This window comes from Lynx canadensis, chromosome C2, assembly GCF_007474595.2.
Source record: "Lynx canadensis isolate LIC74 chromosome C2, mLynCan4.pri.v2, whole genome shotgun sequence".
NCBI lineage: Eukaryota > Metazoa > Chordata > Mammalia > Carnivora > Felidae > Lynx > Lynx canadensis.
The window spans coordinates 140,606,777-140,628,143 of record NC_044311.2 but is presented as its reverse complement, the minus strand read 5'-3'; the positions used below and the strand labels follow the sequence as shown (position 1 = coordinate 140,628,143).

At 42.1% G+C, this 21,367-nt stretch overlaps 1 protein-coding gene across 6 annotated transcripts in view; it reads left to right on the top strand.

Moving 5' to 3' along the window:
• Positions 1-21,367, top strand: part of LOC115523013 (amyloid beta precursor protein) — a 275,518-nt gene that overhangs the window by 54,116 nt on the left and 200,035 nt on the right. For all 6 annotated transcript variants that reach the window (XM_030328587.1, XM_030328585.1, XM_030328583.1 and 3 more), the window contains exon 2: positions 8,728-8,895. In XM_030328587.1, the coding sequence (XP_030184447.1) occupies positions 8,728-8,895 (168 nt within the window). The remainder of the gene's footprint in view (positions 1-8,727; positions 8,896-21,367) is intronic.

The following is a 21,367-nucleotide window of genomic DNA, read 5'->3' as shown; positions in this document are numbered from 1 at the left end:
AGTATGAAGAAAAGCAAGCATAGGCTGTAGAGTAACAGACTTGATTAGACTCCTAGGCAGGTTTTGAGCTTTTCTGATTATTTAAGCAGATGTGAAAGGGACTATCTCGGTTTTTCTCAGGCAAATGAGATCATGAAAGGAAAGGCCTAAGTAGATGCTTTGATTTTTGCCCCTTCCCCTTTTCCTATCTCCCGGTTCACAAGGTCAAGGCTGATAAGACAGCAATGCTGAGTGAAAATAGTATGAAGATGTGATAACTGTGTGTTTTTTGTTGGGCGACTATATAAAACATACCAGTGAAACTTACAAGGAAAGACTGAATTAAAGGGATAAATGATTTCTACATCAAAATGACCTTAAAAAGAATTTTTGAGGGGCGCCTGGGTGGCTCAGTCAGTTAAGCATCTGACTTCAGCTCAGGTCATGATGTCACAGTCCGTGGGTTAAAGCCCCGCGTCGGGCTCTGTGCTGACAGCTCAGAGCCTGGAGCCTGCTTCAGATTCTGTGTCTCCCTCTCTCCCTGCCCCTCCCCTGCTCATGCTCTGTCTCTCTGTGTCTCAAAAATAAATAAAAACATTTAAAAAAAATTAAAAAAAATTTTTTTGACTATTACCAATATAAGTACATTAGACAAATATAGGGCATAGTATATATGATATATATGGTATATATAAGCATGCAGTCTATACTACATATCAAATATAAAACATTTACTGTTTAGGACTAAATGGGTGTTAATTAGACAGTTATTTTTTAGGCATATAGTTTGATTGCCATCTATGAAGCGCTATTTTTTTTTTTTAATTCCAGTATTATAGCTGTTCTAGACAATGGACATCGCTCTTTCTTGGGCCTGCCTAAAATTCATGCTTTAAATGTTGATAATTTAATTTCGTGGGTACTGAATAACAAAGGTTTCTGTTGAGAGAGCTCCTGATACTGGCCACAAGCAGCAAGAATTATTTACTGGACTTGCTATGAAATGGAAGGGGCTTGGGGCCTGATTTAGAATATCCGTCTTTTGGGCAGAGAGAAAAGCTTGATACTGTCAAATGACAAAACTAAAACATTTTAGGTTATGAGTTTGATGTCCTTCAAAAGAAAAGAGCCCATGAATTGGGGGAGCACTGTGTTCCCAGGGATTTGGGGAAAGAAAGAGTTTTAAAGAGCTTTAGAAGAGGCAATCCGGAAACAGGCATAATTGGCCGAAGTGGGAAATTTCCTTATAAAGCTAGCAGGTCCTCTTTTCGAAGGTAAAGTAAACTAGCTAAAGCTTAGTTGGCACATTGTGAATGGTGTACGTTAAAATTCCCGGACAGGTGTTTTCCCTTAAGTGCCGGCTGATTTAGGTTTAGATTTGTGCTGTGGGCCCCAGCCACTGGGGTGGTCTCCATTGTGTGGGTCCCTATATAAGAACTAACTTTATCCATATCAACAGAGACGATGTACTCATCAAAGAGGGATAACTTGTCATTTGAAGCCAGGTCAACAGCGTTCCAAAAAGAATGTCAGATTTTGGGGTGCCTGGGTGGCTCCGTCTTTTAAGCGTCTGACTCTTGATCTCAGCTCAGGTCTTATATCAGGGTCATGAGTTTAAGCCCTGTGTTGGGCTCTGAGCTGGGCCTGAAGCCTACTTAAAAAAAAAAGTCAAATTTCAAGGAGTGAAATCTGCAGATTAGTTCTCAGAAAGAATGTTTTCTGTCTTGCGGCAAATCATTGTTAGCCTGAAACTGGAGATCTGAAATAATTGTGCAGCAGACGGTGGGTGTAATGAATTCGTCTACTCTCCACACAGGTAAATCAAAACTGTGTACAGTTTCTATAATCACATTTCGTTTTTCTGTATGCGTTGACTGGCCTCTCTGTTCTTTCCTTCGGCAAATACATGCACCCACACACAGGGGGCAAAAGCTAGGAAATTTTCAATTTTCTGTTTTAATTTGAGAGTCATCCTGGTCATGTAAACAAAACCTTGATGGAGTAGGCCCAACCCCCACCCTTTGGTCTTAGTGACACTGTGGCCTTAGATGAATCCTTATCAGAGCCTTTTCCTTCTCTTTAGAATTGGAATGGGTGATTTTACAGATTCTTGAGTTCTACGAATCTTAATTTCAATGTCCCGTTGCCCTCTTTTAGACACAAAATGGGCAATTGCGGATGTTATGGTTCTGCTTATGATTTGGGGGGGGGGGTGCATTTCAAGGGAATAGTCTTTTCCTTTGGAGAATGCGAATTTGTTTATGTTAAGTGTAAACGTACTGCATTTCCCTTGAAAGGGGTTCACTCTCACATCCCCTCCATTGTGATTCTAGGGAACAGTTATAATTACATTGAACATGGAAAAATCTGAATGTTTTAAAAGTAAACTTAAAGTAATTTTGTGGGGTATAATTGAGTTATGCCCAGGTTAAGGGAAAACTGTGTTTACGTGAGGAAACCTTGCATGTGAGAGAAATGGTATCGCTGTGTGCTTTTAAAAAGATACTGTACAAGAATCCGGGGCCCCGGGGGAAATCGTGAACTGATTAAATAGGACGGTATGAGGCTGGCCATTCAGACCAGTGAGAAGTCTGTTTAAATGCAGAAACCAGATGGTTTTCATTAGCCACAACCCCTAAAATTACATAAATCCACGGATGCAACTAAGCTATGGATCCCTGCCCTCTTCTTGCCAAGCAGGACTTTTCAGCCAGCAAAACAGAGCGTTCCTTGTTCCCTTTCCCTTTTAGTCAGGACTGCGTGGGAGCATGTCTGCCAAGCCAGCTCTATAAGGAATTTTGATCTCCTTGATGATAATAAAGAGAGAAACTTTTTTGGGAAAGGGAACACCCAGTGTGAAAGACTGCAGGGGACCTTGTTGGAGAAGCTGGCTTTGCCCTTGCAAAGTGCATCAGTTCTTGGTGTAGGTTTCCAGGTTCACCTCCACCGATGGGCTAAACTAGGTAAATATGTTTCTTTCTGTTTAATTTCCCTGTAAGCCCTTTTAAACCCCTTTTCTAGCTAACTTGCTTTGAAAGTCCATTTTCACTTCAGTATCCTATATATTAAGGCCCTACAGTATTTTTCTGGTAGCCAAGGATTGTTTTTAAAAGATTTACAGCATTTTTAGGTCGTTAGGTCTCTGTCGTTCAGACATTCTGTAACAGACAGGCTGTTGCTTTTGAGGCAGCGTGTGGATGCACCTTTGTTTTAGCCAGTTATTTTGTTCATTGTCACTGAACACTGTTTTCCCATGGGAAAGCGTCTCTGGTCTTATGATGTCAGTGGAAAGTCATTCCATTTACAAGAATTATCTTCATTTTCAGTCTCTCAGAAATGCGTGCACCACGAATGGCCAATTATGCCAGGGTTCCAGTCTTGTAGGTGTTACCTTGGATTTCCACAAAGTAACCTTAAGTTACCTTAGTGTTCAAATGAAAACAAAATTAAAATACAATCATTATTTAAGTGGCTGTATTTCCCATCTACTAGAATTTTGTATTTCTTTTCTGTTTAAAGGAGTAAAGTGTTTTTTTTTAATTAATTAATTGTTTATTTACTTTGAGAGAGAGTGTGTGCACATGCAGGGGAGGGGCAGAGAGAGGGGGGGAGGAGAGAGAGAGAACCCCAAGCAGGCTCTGCACATCAGTGCAGAGCCCGACATGGGGCTTGCACCCACAAACCTTGAGATCATGACTTGAGCCAAAACCAAGCGTTGCACACTTCACCGATTAAGCCACCCAGGCACCCCAAAAGGAGGAATATTTATTTTTAGGATGACTTTGACAGAATATGCATTTTCACTGGCAGCAAATGACTTCCTCTAGGACCAGATGATTTCAGTTTTAAGACTGCCCATGTTAACAGGTCCTGAATTGGACCTTGTGTATAATTTAATAAGCCACTTTTTAAGGCTTCATTCAGGAAAAGGGATTTGAGTAAAACTGTCAGGCCCTTAGATGATGGCTCAGTATTCTCTCCTGTGTGACCGTCTTGGCTGGCGATGGTTTCCCTCTGGCTGGATGCCAGAGAGGGGACTGCTTTTGGCAGCTGGGCTTTGTTTCTTAAATCCGTTATTTCATGCAGGTGAGGATCCTTATGGGTCATTCTTCTTTTAATTAACAGAGCCAGGAAAATGTTACTTAAAACATGGAATTCTTTGCAGGTGGGCTTTAATAAGAAGAGAAAAGCTTCTTGTTCTTTTTGCATTTCCCAGCTAATTGCTGTGATCTCCTACACAGCTGGTATTGCTTTGGGAGAGAATTTTTGCCCGAGAAACGTGTTTCTGTGAATTGAGTATTAATTTGTGAAGGGCCTCTTGTAATGTCAAATGTAACAGATGTATACATACCGCCAATTTTGTAATTTCTAGTATAATAATTTGCCCTAATTATTGAGGAATCAAAGTTTGAACTATTAAACAATGTCCACCGTCAGCAAATGGAGCATGTTAATGGTCATGACTCACCATAGTTATTTTTTAAAGTTAAGATTAGATCTCATCTAGGGGCATGTGGGTGGCTCAGTCAGTTAAGCATCCGACTTTGGCTCAGGTCATGATCTCGTGGTTTGTGCGTTCAAGCCCCGCATTGGGCTCTCTGCTGTCAGTATAGAACCTTCTTCAGATCCTCTGTCTCCCTGTCTCTGCTCCTCCCCTGCGTGCTCTTTCTCTCTCTCAAAATAAATAAATGCATATTAAAAAAAAAAAAAAAAAGATTAGATCTCATCTAATGGAAAATCCAAAAGGAACTGAAACATGTATCTTCTGGCCTTAACTGCCGTTGTTCAATGAAAGAGATCATAAGGCAATTAAAAATGTTTTCCAGTAATATGATAGAGCCATAATCCATTCATTTGAGATGTGAGAAAGATTACCACCATTTGGTAGTGGGCTTGTGCAAACACACACGCCGATGGCCTCAAAATAACTATAAAGTCAGAAAGAGGGAAGGATGACGAAGTGCAGAATGGAAGAAATAAAAAAGAAGAAGTCAAGGTAGGAACAAAGGAAACACATCTACTCAATGTGTTTGTCCCGTAAGATGACGTTGTCTCAGCCTGCCAGGGACTTTCCCAGTTTCAGCACTTAAAAGTCTTGCATCCTGGAAACCCCACAGTCCCAGGCCAACTGGGGTGGGTGGACACCCTGTTGTCAAGGCAAGGACTTGGCCTGATTTACCGCTTTGTTCCCAGAACTAGTTCAGTGCCTAGCACGTGTTGGGTCCTCATAAAGAAGTGTTAATTGCTGTCCTTTACAACTGTTGTGGTTGCATTGGAGTCGCCTCTCTGCAGCGAGGGGTTCGAAGAGATCATGAAGACTTTTGTAAGGAAGGTAGAAGAGAAGCGACGCTCCCCTGTCTTTAGGAATGTCTTCTGCTATGGAATTGCAGGCTTGTGAGTTAGTAATGGGATAATCAAAGGGGTAAGACCTCTGATCATTCCAACAGAGTCCGAGGGAAAAGACTCACAAGGAAGAATTCGTCAATGGCAAAGAAGTTGAAAAGCAACAGGTACTGAAGAAAAAGCCTATTTGGTTTCTGCAGAGGTCCTATGCAACCTTTGAGAAGGCAATCTGAGTTGATGGGTGGAATGTAAAGCAGACAGCAGGGGGTCTACGGGGCAGGCGAGAAGGTGGTGTCAGTGAGTGTTGAAATCACCAGCTCATATAATTTGTTGGAAGAAATGGGAGGAAGATAGTTCTTCTAGAGAAGGGACAGGGAAATGACGGCCCATTGGCCGAATCTGGCGGACTGCCTGCTTTGTAAATACAGTTTTGTTGTAAAACAGCCACACCCATTTGCGTGTTGTCCGAGGGTTGAGTCGTCACAGCAGAGACTGGCTCACAAAACGTAAGATATTTACTATCTGGCCCCCAGCAGAAGAAATTTATTCACCCTCTGCTCTGGAGGATAAGAGAACGGAGGAAGTTTTGTAGGGGTTTTTTTGTTGTTTTTTTTTTTTTGTCTGTTGTTTGCTTTTTTCAGTAGAGGAGATCAAAGGCTATTTGTGGATGCCTCGTAGGGCTGGAAAAGAAAGAGCTTGTTAGGTATCTGCTGCTGTGTAGCAGGTTACCCCAAACTTAATGATTTAAAAAAAAAAAACAAACAAAACAAACATTCAGTCTCTCAGTTTCTGTGGGTCAGGAATTTGGGAGTGTCTTCTGGGTGGTTCTGGCTCCAGGTTTCAGTCATGCCAGCCAGGACTGCAGTCATGAAGGCTTGATGTGGCTGTAGGCTGTTGACACGGAGGCCTTGCTTCCACATCTCATTACGTGGGCCCCTCCGTAGAGCTGCCTGAATGTCAGCACAACATGGCAGCTGACCTTCTCCCAACGCGAGGGATCCCAGAGAGCAAGAAAGACGCCGGGGTGCCTTTTTTGACCTTTCCTTGGAAGTCACATATTATTTTTTGCCATATTCTATTTGTTGCACGGACAGACTTCTACGCATTAGGGGATAGCACTGACAAGAGCTTGAACACCAGGAGGCAGGGATCCTTGGGGGCCTTGTTGGAGGCCGGCTGCCACAGGGAGAGAAAGTGGCACTGAAGTGTTCTTGAGGAGAAGGTACAGAATGAAGGGCACTTTTACTGGCGAGGATGTAGCAGCCTGTAGTGAACAGATTGTGGAGAGTCTGAGGTACAGAGAAATTTTGAGCCAGCAAGGGGGAAATTCATTCAATAAAATAATTACCAACTGTGCTGGGGGATCAATAGTCTCTCTGTTCAGTTAGAGATAAGTTACCAAGATTCTGCTCAGACTGGAGATCTTGGGGACAAGGAATGAGTTGGAGCAGAGTAAAGTATCATGGGGAATACAGTGGTGATTTCATTACTAGATTGTACATGCCCTGAAGGCGAGGCTTATATTTTACGTATGAATAACTAAATTTTATATATTAAAAATATCTTTATAACCTTCATAGTCTCTAATACAGGGCCTTACCTATAGGTGCCTGATTATTGTTTGCCTTTCTTGCAGTGTCATTATCTTCCTCCTTACTTCCATAAAATTGGCAAAATTTGTATTCTGATTTTTAGAATCAAGGTTTTGAACTTCCTCCTATGCCCTCAGGAAAGCTGTGAAACTTAAAGTTTGTGGAGCATTCTCCTTAGACTGCTTTTTGCATCTGTTGGAGAAAGAGCCTCCCAGGTTCCGGCTTGGAAATTGTGGGAGGTGTGCAAGGGGCCCAGCTCTTCTTGTTGATGACCCGATGCCGTGGCCTCAGCTGCTGTTTTGTTCCATCTGGCAATGTCGAGGCCAAATTCTGTTTGGTATGCCTTACAGAGTACAATTAGACATGGAGAAAATGTTACCTGAAATATGATTCTAGAGATTCTGCCAGGAGCCCTTGCACTCAGGTCTGTGATGGGTCTCAGCTGGGTTCAGTGCAAGATTGTTTTTTTCTGTTTTAAACAACAGATCTTCTGCTGTGGTTGGACAAAATATATATGAAGATGACTAGAACGGACAGATGTTTGGTCTATTTTTACATTTCTGTGGGAAGAAATGTCAAGAAGCTATTTCTTAACTGAAATCTCTCAGTGCAATTTTAGTATTTTGTTTTTTATTCCCTCCTGTGAACAATTTTTAGACATGATACGCTTTATTATAGAATCCTCCAGTCCTTGGCTGCATGAATGGCTTCTGGTGGCAGTTAACTCTTCTCGACACGGGTCTCACACGCTTCCTCAGCAGCTGGCTTTAACAAAGGAGGAATTACTTTGCTTAATGTGTCTTTTGATTCCCTGGTTTCAAATAACGCTTTTACTCCTGTGGATTTATTTATTTTTTTTTATCCCTCGCTGTTATCTCTCTTCTTGGCATTTCAGAACGTCCATTTTCCCTTTTTAAAATATTTATATGAAAAAAAATTTTTTTAATGTTTATGTGAAGGTAATACCTGTGCACAGAAGGCTTTGGAAATACAGAAGGGCAACCTTTTCCTTTATTTTGGGCAAACGGTATATTGCCTCCAGTGGCGATGGCCAAGACCTACTAAGAGCTTACTACACAGCAGATACTCTGACAGTGTCGGAGAGTCTGCATCCTTCCATAGCAAAGTTGGGGAGATGAGACTCGAGCACCCTTAATCTATTGTTAAGACCTGAGAGAGTGATAACCAGAGAATCTTCTGGGTAAAACCATTGGAATGGCCGACATATTCAGTCACATTTGTGCATGGCAAATTCTACAGTAGTTTTTATGTTCAAACGATCATAATGTCCACTTGCTAGCTAATAAGCACACTAACACTATGGCATCTGCTCCAGGAGGCACTGTACAACCTTATTTTTAGACCTGGTCATCAGGCAGGGACTTGGCATTGTTCTTTGTGTGAGTCCGTTGGAGATGATTAGGAGAATATGGTTTCCTTCAGGGTGATTATATTTATTTCAGAAAAACACCTTATTTTATTTTCAGAACCTTTTCAGGAGGCACGGCAAAAATCTGCTGTGGGGAATCGCATACACTTTTCAGTGAATAAATTCTTCTCCATCTTGTTAATTCCTGTGTTTCAGTGTGAAAAAAGCACTATATTGTAGGTGGCTGGAGATAAAGGTAACACACATTCTACTTCACTCAAAGGAACGTTGAAGGCAAGGCTAATCCCTGCTTGGAGGAATCTCCGAAAGCGAGAATAAACTATTTTTGGTGCCGCTCTGTGCCATGTTCCTCTTTACCACCCTTCCCCAACCCCATCCGCGGAGCTGTGGATTTGGATAACTAACCTAAACTTCTTTTTTTAGGTGCCCACTGACGGCAATGCTGGCTTGCTTGCGGAACCCCAGGTTGCCATGTTCTGTGGCAAGCTGAACATGCACATGAACGTGCAGAATGGGAAGTGGGAGTCCGATCCATCGGGGACCAAAACGTGCATCGGCACCAAGGAAGACATCTTGCAGTATTGCCAAGAAGTAAGTCCCTTCTGAGAGCCAGCGATTCTTGTGGGATCACACGCGTTCGGTGTTTTTTTTTTTTACTTTAACTTCTTAAATATTTATGTTTTGTCTCTTGTAGTAACGATCTTGGTTCCTAATGATCCACTATACTATTTTTTTTAAGTTAATTTATTTTGAGAGAAACAGACTGAAAGAGCGAGTGGGGGAGGAGCAGGGCGAGAGGGAGACAGAGGATCCCAAGCAGGCTCCGTGTTGTCAGCACAAAGCCCAATGCGGGGCTCCAACACATGAACCCTGGGATCATGTCCTGAGCTAAAAACAAGAGTTGGGCCCTTAACCAACTGAGCCACCCAGGCGCCCCTCACTATGCTACTAATATATTTACTTGCTTTGCCATATATAATATGTATAAATTTTTTAAAAAAATTAGGATGTCAGGGGCGCCTGGGTGGCTCAGTCGGTTGGGTGTCCAACTTCGGCTCAGGTCATGATCTCCCGGTTTTTGAGTTCGAGCCCCACGTCGGGCTCTGTGCTGACAGCTCCGAGCCTGGAGCCTGCTTCTGATTCTGTGTCTCCCTCTCTCTCTGCCCCTCCCCCACTCGCTCCCTCTCTCTCTCAAAAATAAGTAAACATTAAAAAAATTTTTTTTAATTATGATATATTACAACCATCAATAAACCAACTGAGTAAAGTCTAAGATATCTTGGCACTCCATTTATCTTTAGAATGTATCTCATTATGACTTTACAGATTTACAGATAATGTTGTGTTTTTTTTTTTAAGTTTATTTATTTATTTTTGAGAATGAAAGAGAGAGAGCTTGAGGGAATGGCAGAGAGAGAGAGAGAGACAGAGAATCCCAAGCAGGCTCCACACTGTCAGCACAGAGCCCGATGTGGGGCTCCAACTCATGAACCATGAGATCATGACCTGAGCTGAAATCAAGAGCTGGTCACTTAACCAGCTGAGCCACCCAGGCGCCCCAAGATAATGTATTTAAAAGTTGGTAGAATTAATGTTCCCTACTTATGTTACCCGTTTGGTATATTTTACTTCTGTTTATCTTCAATTTTAGTTTTTCCCTCCTTATTAATTTTATGTCTTGAAAACGTGAAACATTCACATTGCTAAAACTTAGAAACTCTTAAAAAGTTGCCCTTGTCCTCTGTTGATAAACATTTTCATTGTTCCTGATATATCCTTATAACAAAGAAGGATATATGGTTTTCCTTCTTTTTCTTATAAAAACGGTGCTTTCAGGAAGCATTCATAAAGATTTTCATCCTTTTTGTAATTTTTCTCGTTTACTTTCTATAATTGTATAGGGTATTCTTTCCTTATTAATTCAGTTTAAGATAACTGGAGTCCGGGGGTGCCTGGGTGGCTCAGTCGGTTAAACGTCCAACTTCGGCTCAGGTCATGATCCCGCAGTTCGTGGGTTTGAGCCCCGCATCGGGTTCTGTGCTGACAGCTCAGAGCCTGGAGCCTGCTTCCGATTCTGTGTCTCCCTCTCTCTCTGCCCCTCCCCCGCTCACAATCTGTCTCTCTTTCTTTCTGTCTCTCAAAAATAAATAAACATAAAAAAAAAAATTAAAAAACTGGAGTCCAAGACATTTTATCCCACGCTTCCAGACAATTACCTATTCTAGGTTATGTGGCTGTTTGTGTTTTAAGAACATTTAAAGGAATTAGTCTTATGCCTCGTGGCAACACTTCCTTATCCTTCATAGAAACAGCAGATAACCTGGCAACATTTTCTTTGTTGTATTCTTTTATGTACTAGAAAATTTCCTTTGGTCTTTTTGGATCCAAAATGAGTATTTAATGAAGTATGTGTACGTGTGTGTGTGTGTATTGTTAATAATATTTGTATTAAAATATGTAATTTTTTACATATATACACAATTTTTTTGGTAGCACTCCAAGGAAGGACAGTCTCTAAATATTAACTCTTTTGTTTTGAGAAGCAAAACTGCATCCATATCATCACAATATATTACATATCAAGTCACTTGTATCTTGAAGAAGTATGAACCATGCTGTAAAAGGATAATTCTTCTAATTTAAGTAAAAGTCACTAATATTTAAGTCTATTATATTTCTTATTACAAGCATTTATTAAGGGACACCTGGGTGGCTCAGTCGGCTCAGGTCTTGATTTCATGGTTCGTGAGTTCAAGCCTGGCGTTGGGCTCTGTGCTGACAGCTCAGATTCTGGAGCTTGCTTCAGATTCTGTGTCTCCCTCTGTCTCTGCCCCTCCTCCGCTCTCTCTCTCTCTCTCTAAAATAAAAAACTTTTTTTTTAATTAAAAAAAAAAGCATTTATTAAATAGGGATTGATAAGAAATTAACTTTTGCCTGGATATGGCATTTCTAAAATATACATTTTGGAAAAATAATATTCATATTCTATGAAAGAGTTCCTCTTTGCATTTTAAAAAGTCATCCTCTTGCTTTATCACTCTGACCCTACATCTAGATTCTGGGTTCCCTGCTGGAGCCTCTGTGCTGTTAAGTAAGTATGCTCTAGTACAGTTTTGTAATGAGTTATGAGTTGGATAAGTTGGAACTTCTGTGCATGCTTATAGGTTTTTCATATCATTTCACTTCTCTTGATCTTTCATATCATTTCTCTCTCATATGAATGCATAGAGATTATGCATTCGGAATGTTAGATTAATTTTTTTTTTTTTTAAAGGCTAGAACTCAGACTCAGTTAATGATGTTGACCACATCATCTTTTTCGGTTGAATGGCTAATTGATGCACGTGTCATAGTTTGCGTCTAAAGTTTTCCTCCGTTACTGCCACTTCTGAGTAATCACATGCTCTTGCATTTGTATGATGGCCCTATAAAAATTACTTTTCACGACGCTGAGAACAACCCTTATTCGCTCCCACACCACTTAGCGATCCCACTAATGTCTAGCTTCACTTCTTGTCTTAGTCTGTTTTTTGTTCCAGGGCTAAGCCACAGGGTAGTTCTTCTGGGTCCCAGACTTCTGGGTCCCAGATTGTTGTGGCTATGGGACTGGAGAGTAAGTAAGCTTCCTGGTTGTTTCTCGTTTGTCTTGCAATTCTGGTATGATTTGCCTGTCTCACCTCGCTACCCACAGAGGTCTTCTAAAATGATGTGCGCAGGCCAGAGACTTAAGGTGGTTTAAACAAACATTAGTCCATAGAAGTACGAAAGGGCCAGAACCTTGGACTTGTGAGCCTCTTAATGAATTGGTTTTTCTCCATAACAGCAGGAAGTCATTGGAAGTATTTATTTATTTTTAAAGAAGGGGAAGGACTGTAGATTTGCATTTCAAAAAGTCATGCTTTGTCACTCTGACCCTATATCTAGATTCTCAGTTCCCCACTAGATGCTGTTCAGTAAGGTAACCACTAGCCACATGTGGCCGTTGAGTATTCCCAGTGTGGCTAGTCCAAACTAATGTGTTCTGGAAGTGTAAGATAAATACTGTATTTTAAAGATTTACATGAAAAAAGAATATAAAATGCCACATTAATTTCATATCCATTTCATATTGAAATATTTTGTATATACTGACTTAAACATCATGTGTATGTTTTTATTTATTTATTTATTTATTTTTTTTTTTTTTTAAATTTTTTTTTTTTTTCAACATTTATTTATTTTTGGGACAGAGAGAGACAGAGCATGAACGGGGGAGGGGCAGAGAGAGAGGGAGACACAGAATCGGAAACAGGCTCCAGGCTCTGAGCCATCAGCCCAGAGCCCGACGCGGGGCTCGAACTCGTGGACCGTGAGATCGTGACCTGGCTGAAGTCGGACGCTTAACCGACTGCGCCACCCAGGCGCCCCAGCATGTGTATGTTTTTAAATTGTAAATGCTATGTTATTAAAATGAATTTCACCTGTTTGTTTTACTTTTTAATGTGGCTACCAGGGAATTTAAAATTACATAGAAGTATATTTCCATTATATTTCCATTGAACTGTGTGGCCGTCCCCGCTGCCTCATGCCGCTAGTGAGTCTGGGCTTAAAGGATCTCAAATCCCATCATCTGCGAGTGGGAGAGGGAAGCAGAGGTGAGGAGTCCCCCCCAGACCTTCCACCAGAACTTTACTGGTGATTGGGAATCAGGGAGGAAGGCTTGTTTGGGGGGCATTTTTAATACATCTTTCATTAGAAATATTTTATCGCAAGGAGATTATATGAATACCTTTTGAGGGTCCAATGGTCTCTCGCTCCCTCAAACATGTATCTCTGGGCGCTTAAGGAGGTTGTGATACGTGGAACACATGACTTGTTCTTAAAGGGGGATCTAGAGTGGGGCGCCTGGGTGGCTCAGTCGGTTAAGCGTCCGACTTTGGCTCAGGTCAGGATCTCACATTTTGTGAGCTCAAGCCCCATGTCAGGCTTTGTGCTGACAGCTTGGAGCCTACAGCCTGCAGCCTCCTTCGGATTCTGTGTCTTCCTCTCTCTCTGCCCCTTTCCACTTGCGCTCTCTCTCTCTCTCTCTCTCTCTCGCTCTCAAAAATAAATAAACATTTAAATACTTTTTTAAAAGGGGGATCTAGGGAGAGAGAAAGGCTTGTGGAATACTTTTAGCAACTTAGAAACCGACAATGTTGATGATGCTAATACCAGCTAACTTTTACTGAGCATTAACAAGGTGCTAAGCTACCTTGCTAAGTGCTTGCTCTCATTTTACCCTTATGATGCCTCTGGGGAAGAATCTGGAGAAGAATCTTGCTAAATTGCACCATTTAAGGAGAACAAGTGAAAGAACACCATCCAGCCATCCATCCGTGGAGGAGGAGCAGTGGCCAGAGACCTAGGAACAGAACTAGGAGCTGTCATGTGCAGGAAGTCAGGCCAGGTTAATTTCTACATGAAGGAAATGATAAGTGCAAGTGTGATGTAGACCAAAAGGCTGAAGTATAAGTTTTGACAGTGCAAAAGCTTGGCTCTTGCAAAATGAACACACATCAAACATTTTATTCAGTTCATTAATGAGTGAGGTGACCTGGAAGATGCTAAAACTGGTTCAGATTGACCAGAAGAGATTTAAATTCCTTTCCCCACAGAGTTCATGTGCAGGGCTACGAAAGGGACCCATCTGACTGGCATTGCATGGGACAGGAAACATTTGCACTGCTATCCGATGTCTACATCATCTACCCTTACAGAGCTGTAAAATAGCCCAGTCAGTAGCAGCCGCAAGTTACTCAGAAGAATACACCCTGTAGAATCAGATCTTTTCCCCTCCTGCCCCTGGCTCTCAAAAACCACACCTGCATGTCACTGCTGAGACACCCAGTAATCTCTCTTGCCCATTTCTTTTCTTTTTTTTTTTTTTAGTTTTTTTTTTTTTTTTTTTTTTTTTTTTTTTTTTTACGTTTGTTTATTTTTGAGAGACAGACACAGAGAGTGAGTGGGGGGCGGGGGTGGCAGAGAGAGAGAGACACAAAATCCGAAGCAGACTCCAGGCTCTGAGCTGTCAACCCACGAAACCGTGAGATCATGACCTGAACCGAAGTAGGACACTTAACCAACTGAGCCACCCAGGCACCCCTTCTCATGCCCATTTCCAAGTCACAGGTATTGTTTCGTAATAGAACAGTCTTGTAATTGGCATACAGGTCATTGTTGATCTTTATGATAACAATTTCAGTGGAAGAGCCTGGGACAGGTCAATTTGCAAGAAGTTACAGGAAGAATAACATGAATGGATGGTGAGGACATCTGTGAACTCTTTGAGGAAAGACCTAGAGGCAGAGAGCTTGAGGGCAATTCAAGGAAAAGAGAAAAGGCTTTGTTGTGTCTTTGGTTTTTTCTTAAAGGGAATTAACTTAAAAGCCAAGAGAAGCCTAAGCTAAACTTAGGGGGGAGGGTAGATGTCCACTAAAAGAAAACTAGGCTCAGGTATCTATAGGAATCAAGTAGGGTTGAGATCCAGGGGATAAGGCGGAGTCTTAGAAGGAAGAAAAGATGGGAAAATTGTAAGGGTGGGTTAATTAGGCAGTTTCTGTTGCCAGGTGACAGAAACCCACCAAACATTTTACACATAGAGAATATTTTGGTTGGACCAAAAAAGCAGGGCCTACCTGTGTATCAGTTACCGTATCTACAAGGACTCAGTGCTTGTAGACTGGGACTGGTCCACCTTGGCCTTGAAGGCATGTGGCCTGTTTGACATCCCAACCAGATGGAACGGGGAGAGGGGCTTTTGCCAGAAAAAGGGTGAAGAGTGAGTGGCATGGGGATGAAATAAAAGAATGGCCATAGTCCCAACAGAATGGACTTAGAAAGATTCAGTGCATTAGACAAGTTATAGGCTTGGAGAGTAGGCAGCTGAGAGAATTCATAGGGTATCACGACTGTAACTGGCTTTTGAGAAACCGCGGGAGGTTAGAGAGATGGTCACTCAGAACTTTTAAATAGCGTTTGGCGTTTTCTTATTGAGTGGTGCATCCTGAAGTATCCGGAATATTCCTTATTGATGTTTTAAGGTCTTCCTGCCACTTCTCGCTTTGTAGGTGTTCTGATAGTTTGCTTTTATAATTTGAAGTAAAGAATAGTTTTCTTTTGTAGGATTGAATTTTTTCCGTATTGTTGGAAAATAGTTCTTTTCCTTTATTCCTTTTTTTGACTCCCATGTTTTTGTTTTAGGCAGTATTGAATGTTTTTTTTTTTTTTTTCTTGCTAGGAACGCCAAGAGAAATAATATTCACAATTTTTCTATCTCCTCAATTTTTCTGTCTCCTCACAGGGTTTATAAGTTACAGTAATTTACTATTTTCAAAGTTGTAATACTACAGTCCGTTTCATTGCCATAATAATCACAGTGGCAGGTTCTTTTTTTAATTTTTTTAAATTTTTTTTAACGTTTATTTATTTTTGAGACAGAGAGAGACAGAGCATGAACAGGGGAGGGGCAGAGAGAGAGGGAGACACAGAATCCGAAACAGGCTCCAGGCTCTGAGCTGTCAGCACAGAGCCCGACGCGGGGCTCGAACTCACAAACCTCGAGATCATGACCTGAGCCGAAGTTGGACGCTTAACCGACCGAGCCACCCAGGCGCCCCAGCAGGTTCTGACTTTAAGTGGGTTCATTGTTGATAACGAATCCTTCCACCAAAGTATCTCTCCTATATTATTATTTTTGTTGGATGACCATTATCTTGGTTATTTCTAACTGCTTATTGAACAAGGGCTTAGTTTAGAGTTAGAAATGGCATATTTGTTCAGCATCACGAAGATATTTATCCACTGTATTCTGACATCTATCATTGTCCAAATGCCTTTTTTTAAAAAATAAGCAGAAACCAATACTATTAGTTACCGTTTACAGTGCTACTCATTTCCTGATTATTTTTCTCCTGATAGTGATGAGTAATTTTTTTCTTTATGTTCTCAGTCCCTCTTGTGACCAAAACACAGATGTTTTAGAGACAGCTGGCTGAGTCGGAGAGGCAGCTGTTAGCAGTCTGTGGTCCGATGACAAGACGAAACCGACTGAACTCATGACCATGACCTCATTTTGACCTTTTGCTAACCAATTTAACTCACTTGTTAAATTTATTCTTCCAACGGGTTGCGTGTATAGCTGCACAGTGTATGTGTTGATGCTTCGTTTAATGTGACATGTCAAATAGTATTATTTCTTTTTTATTAAAAAAAATTTTTTTAATGTTTATTTATTTTTGAGAGAGAGAGAGAGAGAGAGAGAGAGAGAGAGAGAGACCGAGCATGAGCGGGGGAGGGTCAGAGAGAGAGGGAGACACAGAATCCGAAACCGGCTCCAGGCTCTGAGCTGTCGACACAGAGCCCGATGCGGGGCTTGAACTCACAAACCGCAAGATCATGACCTGAGCCGAAGCTGGACGCTCAACCGACTGAACCACCCAGGCGCCCCCAAATAGTGTTATTTCGATGGTGAATTATCTAGTCCATGTCCTTCGTATTCTCATGTTCCTCTCAATTTGTGTTCCCTGCTCTTGGTTGTTTTGTTATCAATATTGTCATTTTTGCCTCCTGATTTCTTCAGCAATATCCTTGTTCAAGAGCAAGATTAGGCACATAAAGTAAAAGTTGAGTCTTTTATTTTTGTACCTGGTTAAAACCCCTTATGCAGTTTGATTGGGAAGATAGTTTGAAACTTGGGGTTTAAGTTGAGTATTTGTTTCATCTGTATTTTATCCCTAATCATCCATTCTTGGTACCCATAAATGCCCTGTTTTCTCTAATCATAATAGTTACCCTTCAAATCTTTGCATTTCTTTACTTCCTTTTTGTTTGTTTTATTAACACACTCAGTACTATTTGAGGATTTTCTTTCATTTCTTCATCAAATATGTATTGAGGACTGCAATGCACTGAAAGTTTGTGTACGCCCCCCCGCCCCAATTTCATATGTTGAAGCCCTGACATCCAAGGTGATGGTATTTGGAGGTAGGGCCTTTGGAAGCTAATTAGGGCTAGATGAGGTCGTGAGGGTGGGGCCTCATGATGGGATCAGCGTCCATTGACGCAGAGACAACAGAGAGTGGTACCATTTACCGCTGTGCACGCAAGGCCTGGTTCATCCTTGCGGCCTTCCTTGCGGTAGTCTGGCCGGCAGCACCCTGTGGAGAATTGTTCAGTTAACCCACAGAATAGTGAGAAATTCTAAATGATTACGTGGTAGCTACCTAGCCTCCCGGCTGCCTTCCAGTGGAACTTGCACTCACTCCTGTGCCTAGTCTTTTCCTACACTCTGCGGGGCTGACACCCGCAACCAGGAGGACATCACAGAAATGATGGCGTGTGACTTTGAGGGTAGGTCGCGAAGACCCATGACTTCCACCTTGCGTACTTGCTACAGTAAAGCCAGCTGCCGTATCGTGGGGATGTGACTTGGGCGTGAGTGGTTATCTAGTCGTAAGCGTGGGACGGGGTGAGCTTAGGGTCCCCCGACTCTGCCGCCTTCCCGGCACCCCTCAGGCAGCACCGTGGAGATGTACGTGTGGTGAGGAACTCAAGCCTGCTGCCCACAGCCGGCACTGGCTTGTCAGGCACGAAAATGGACCTCCTGGAGGTGCTTCCCGTAGCCAAGTGGAGCCTTCGTGTGACCATGGCCAACATCTTAACAGCGCCCTCATAAACGTCCATATCACTCCCCGATTCCAGACCCACAGAAACGGTGCGAGCTAAGAAATGCTTATTGTTTGAAGCTACCGTGTTTTGGGCTGGTTCGTCCGCAAGGGTTGCTGACCACAACAGATAACTCGCTCAATTATTACTTTCCTCTGGGGTCCTGTGGTGGAAAGCAGGACCTTTCCTCTGTTCTCTGCTAGACACAGAAAGTGCCGCCATCACGGAAACAACTTGAAACTAACTGTATGAATTATTCATCATTTAACAGCCTAAAGTGGCCACTTGCCTTAATGAACTGTTACATTACCCCAACCGTTAGATTCTTCTAAGGAACTAGGAGTCTTATAAATAGAGCAGACATAGGATAATACTCCCCTCGAAATATACAGCGAAGCCTACAACAACTATTGCAATTTTTAGATTTTATTGTCCTGTTTTTCTTTTGAATGAAGTAAGATTAAAACAACAACAACAACAACAACATTGTTTTACTTAAACCGAAGACTTCGGGATGGGAGAATAAAAAATTGGAAGTGTAGGGGCACCTGGGTGGCTCAGTCGGTTAAGCATCTCTGACTTCAGCCCAGTTTGTGGGTTCAAGCCCCACGTCAGGCTCTGTGCTGACAGCTCGGAGCCTGGAGCCTGCTTCGGATTCCGTGTCTCCTTCTCTCTCTGCCCCTCCCCCACTTGCACTCTGTCTCTCTGTCTCTCAAAAATAAATCAGTGTATAAATTTTTTTTTTTTAATTGCAAGTGTAATAAAGAATCTCGTTCCTTCCCAAAGTTAATTCAGGCAAATTCAGCCAATATTTACGGAGTGCTGTTCAGGGTCGGATTTTGTGTCATGTGTGGCTGAGAGGCGAGACACCATGCTTGGCTCCTTAAGTCGCTTATAAATATACAACTGGATAAATTGAGAATTCAGAAAATTGGAAAGGAGAAGGTTTTGATACGAAATCTGGGGATTTCAGGTCTAATTCTGGAAATAAGAGCTGTGGGGTTGTTTTTCAGCATGAGTGTTCTTCGGTCAAGATGCTTTTAGAAAACTTGGCCATGGGGCGCCTGGGTGGCTCAGTCGGTTAAGCGTCCGACTTCGACTCAGGTCACGATCTCGCGGTCCATGAGTTTGAGCCCCACGTCAGGCTCTGGGCTGATGGCTCAGAGCCTGGAGCCTGTTTCTGATTCTGTGTCTCCCTCTCTCTCTGCCCCTCCCCTGTTCATGCTCTGTCTCAAAAATAAATAAACGTAAAAAAAAAGAAAACTTGGCCCGTATCCGAGGGTAGGTTGAATTAAGAAGAGAAGGGGATTCAGGGGCGCCTGGGTGGCGCAGTCGGTTGAGCGTCCGACTTCAGCCAGGTCACGATCTCTCGGTCCGTGGGTTTGAGCCCCGCGTCGGGCTCTGGGCTGATGGCTCGGAGCCTGGAGCCTGTTTCCGGTTCTGTGTCTCCCTCTCTCTCTGCCCCTCCCCTGTTCATGCTCTGTCTCTCTCTGTCCCAAAAATAAATAAACGTTGAAGAAGAGAAGGGGATTCAGATGTTCCAGAGGTCAGCGTGAAAAGGTAAAGTAAAGGATCATCCTGGTGTGGAGAAGATCATACAATCAGGGAGCTCTAGGGGTCAAGTGCCAGGAAAGGGGAACATGGGCTTCACCGGACAGACCTTTCAAATCCAGCCTTTGCTCTCTCGACACCTGAACGGTCCAGGAAAAGCTGCCTAACCAGTCTTAGAGCGTGTCCTCGCTGTGTGATAGGAACCTACAGGTGTGGGCTGTTCAAGTTAAATACCATCCGTTAAATGAGAGATTATACAAGCCCCACCATTATCACTCCTTTTTTAAGGAGAGAAATGAAAACATAGGCCCTGCTGTCCTCTGGATCCCTACCAGTCAGAGCACCTTTTGTAAGGTAGGCCTGAGAGCAGGGGCTTGACTCACCTGGGAGCAGGTCTCTGGAGGAGGGGTCTGGAACAGGTTCAGCCTCAAGCAGGGGCAGAGATTCCCCGCTGGGAAAGTCAGGTGAATATGGCTGTGCTTGTAATCTCTTCAGTTCAATTATGGGTTATCCTCTCTTTTTCCTAAGTGTTAACCACAGCTAACAACATGTGTTCCCTGTTTTGTTTTGTTTTTTTTTTAATTTTCTTTCTCTAAACGAACAGCTGTTTTGTCTGCAAATTAACAGGATCACCAAACACAACAAAATCTGCCTGTTTGATAAGTTGAACAAAACCATTTCCCTTGCCGGGCTCCCTTCTATAAAACGTGTCACCAAACGTGGGTTTCCCAGGCAAGAATTATTCTTCACCCTTGATTCTGCAATAGCGTGGAATTAAAATTAAGTTAAACACACAAGCATCACGTGTGATTCTTTTAATCTGACCAGGTTTGAGGACGTGCTGCATACACAGTGAAGTGGTAAAGCTGTGGCAGGTTCTTGGCCGTTATTATTATTTTGCTTTGTGCTCCATCCACCCCTGTAGACTTAAAATGGATCCACAAATTACAGGCGCAGATGCTTTGTGGTTTCAGTATTTGAAAGATCCAAAAATTCATGTGAGGTCAGACAGTTTTCTAATAGAGGCATCCGGGCCGCCTGTCTATGAGAACGGATATGTTTTATGCATTAATGGCTTGTAAGGATTGTTTGCACAAACCATAGGGTTTAGAGCTAAATAAAAGAGATGCTACCAAGTTAGGATTTTTTTTTTTAAACGCATTTGTCATTTAATCAGATTAACGTTTGATTTAACTTTTGTCCTTGTTCTCACGTAGCACTTTCTTAAATGGGTAATTATTACACATTTGCAGGCATACTATGTAATTTTGTAGTATAATACTATATTCTGTAAGGTTATAGATAATACTGTGTACTTTTATGTACGCAGTAATACTGTGGACTTGTGTATTTCATATGTAATTAATTGATATGCTGGAAGTCTTTTCCTGTAGCATATTTTTTTCTCTTTTCAGAGGTATAATCGTCAAATAAAGCTGTATAGTTTGGGTATTTTAAAAAATAGCCGTAAACTGACAAAGAATGAGAATGTAGGTTATATGCATACATATCTGATTATGTTTTCACAATCGCCTATTTTAGTAATTCTCCCTGCCCCATCTGTTCCTGCACTCAGCACTTCTGGAGTAAGACTTGTTCCTTATGCATTGAACAAAGTTCTTTGACAATATTTTCCAACCCTGAATATGAGTGTATGTATATAACAATGTATGTATGTCCAGTGTCGAAAGCACACTTGGGCCAGATTATTGGGAAATAGGCTGGTGCCCTGCATTTTACATCCCTGGCTTTTGCATAAGATCGTCGTTGTGCAAACCCAGCGCCACTCACACCTCCCATTGTTGCACTCATGTTTCATCAGCTGTAT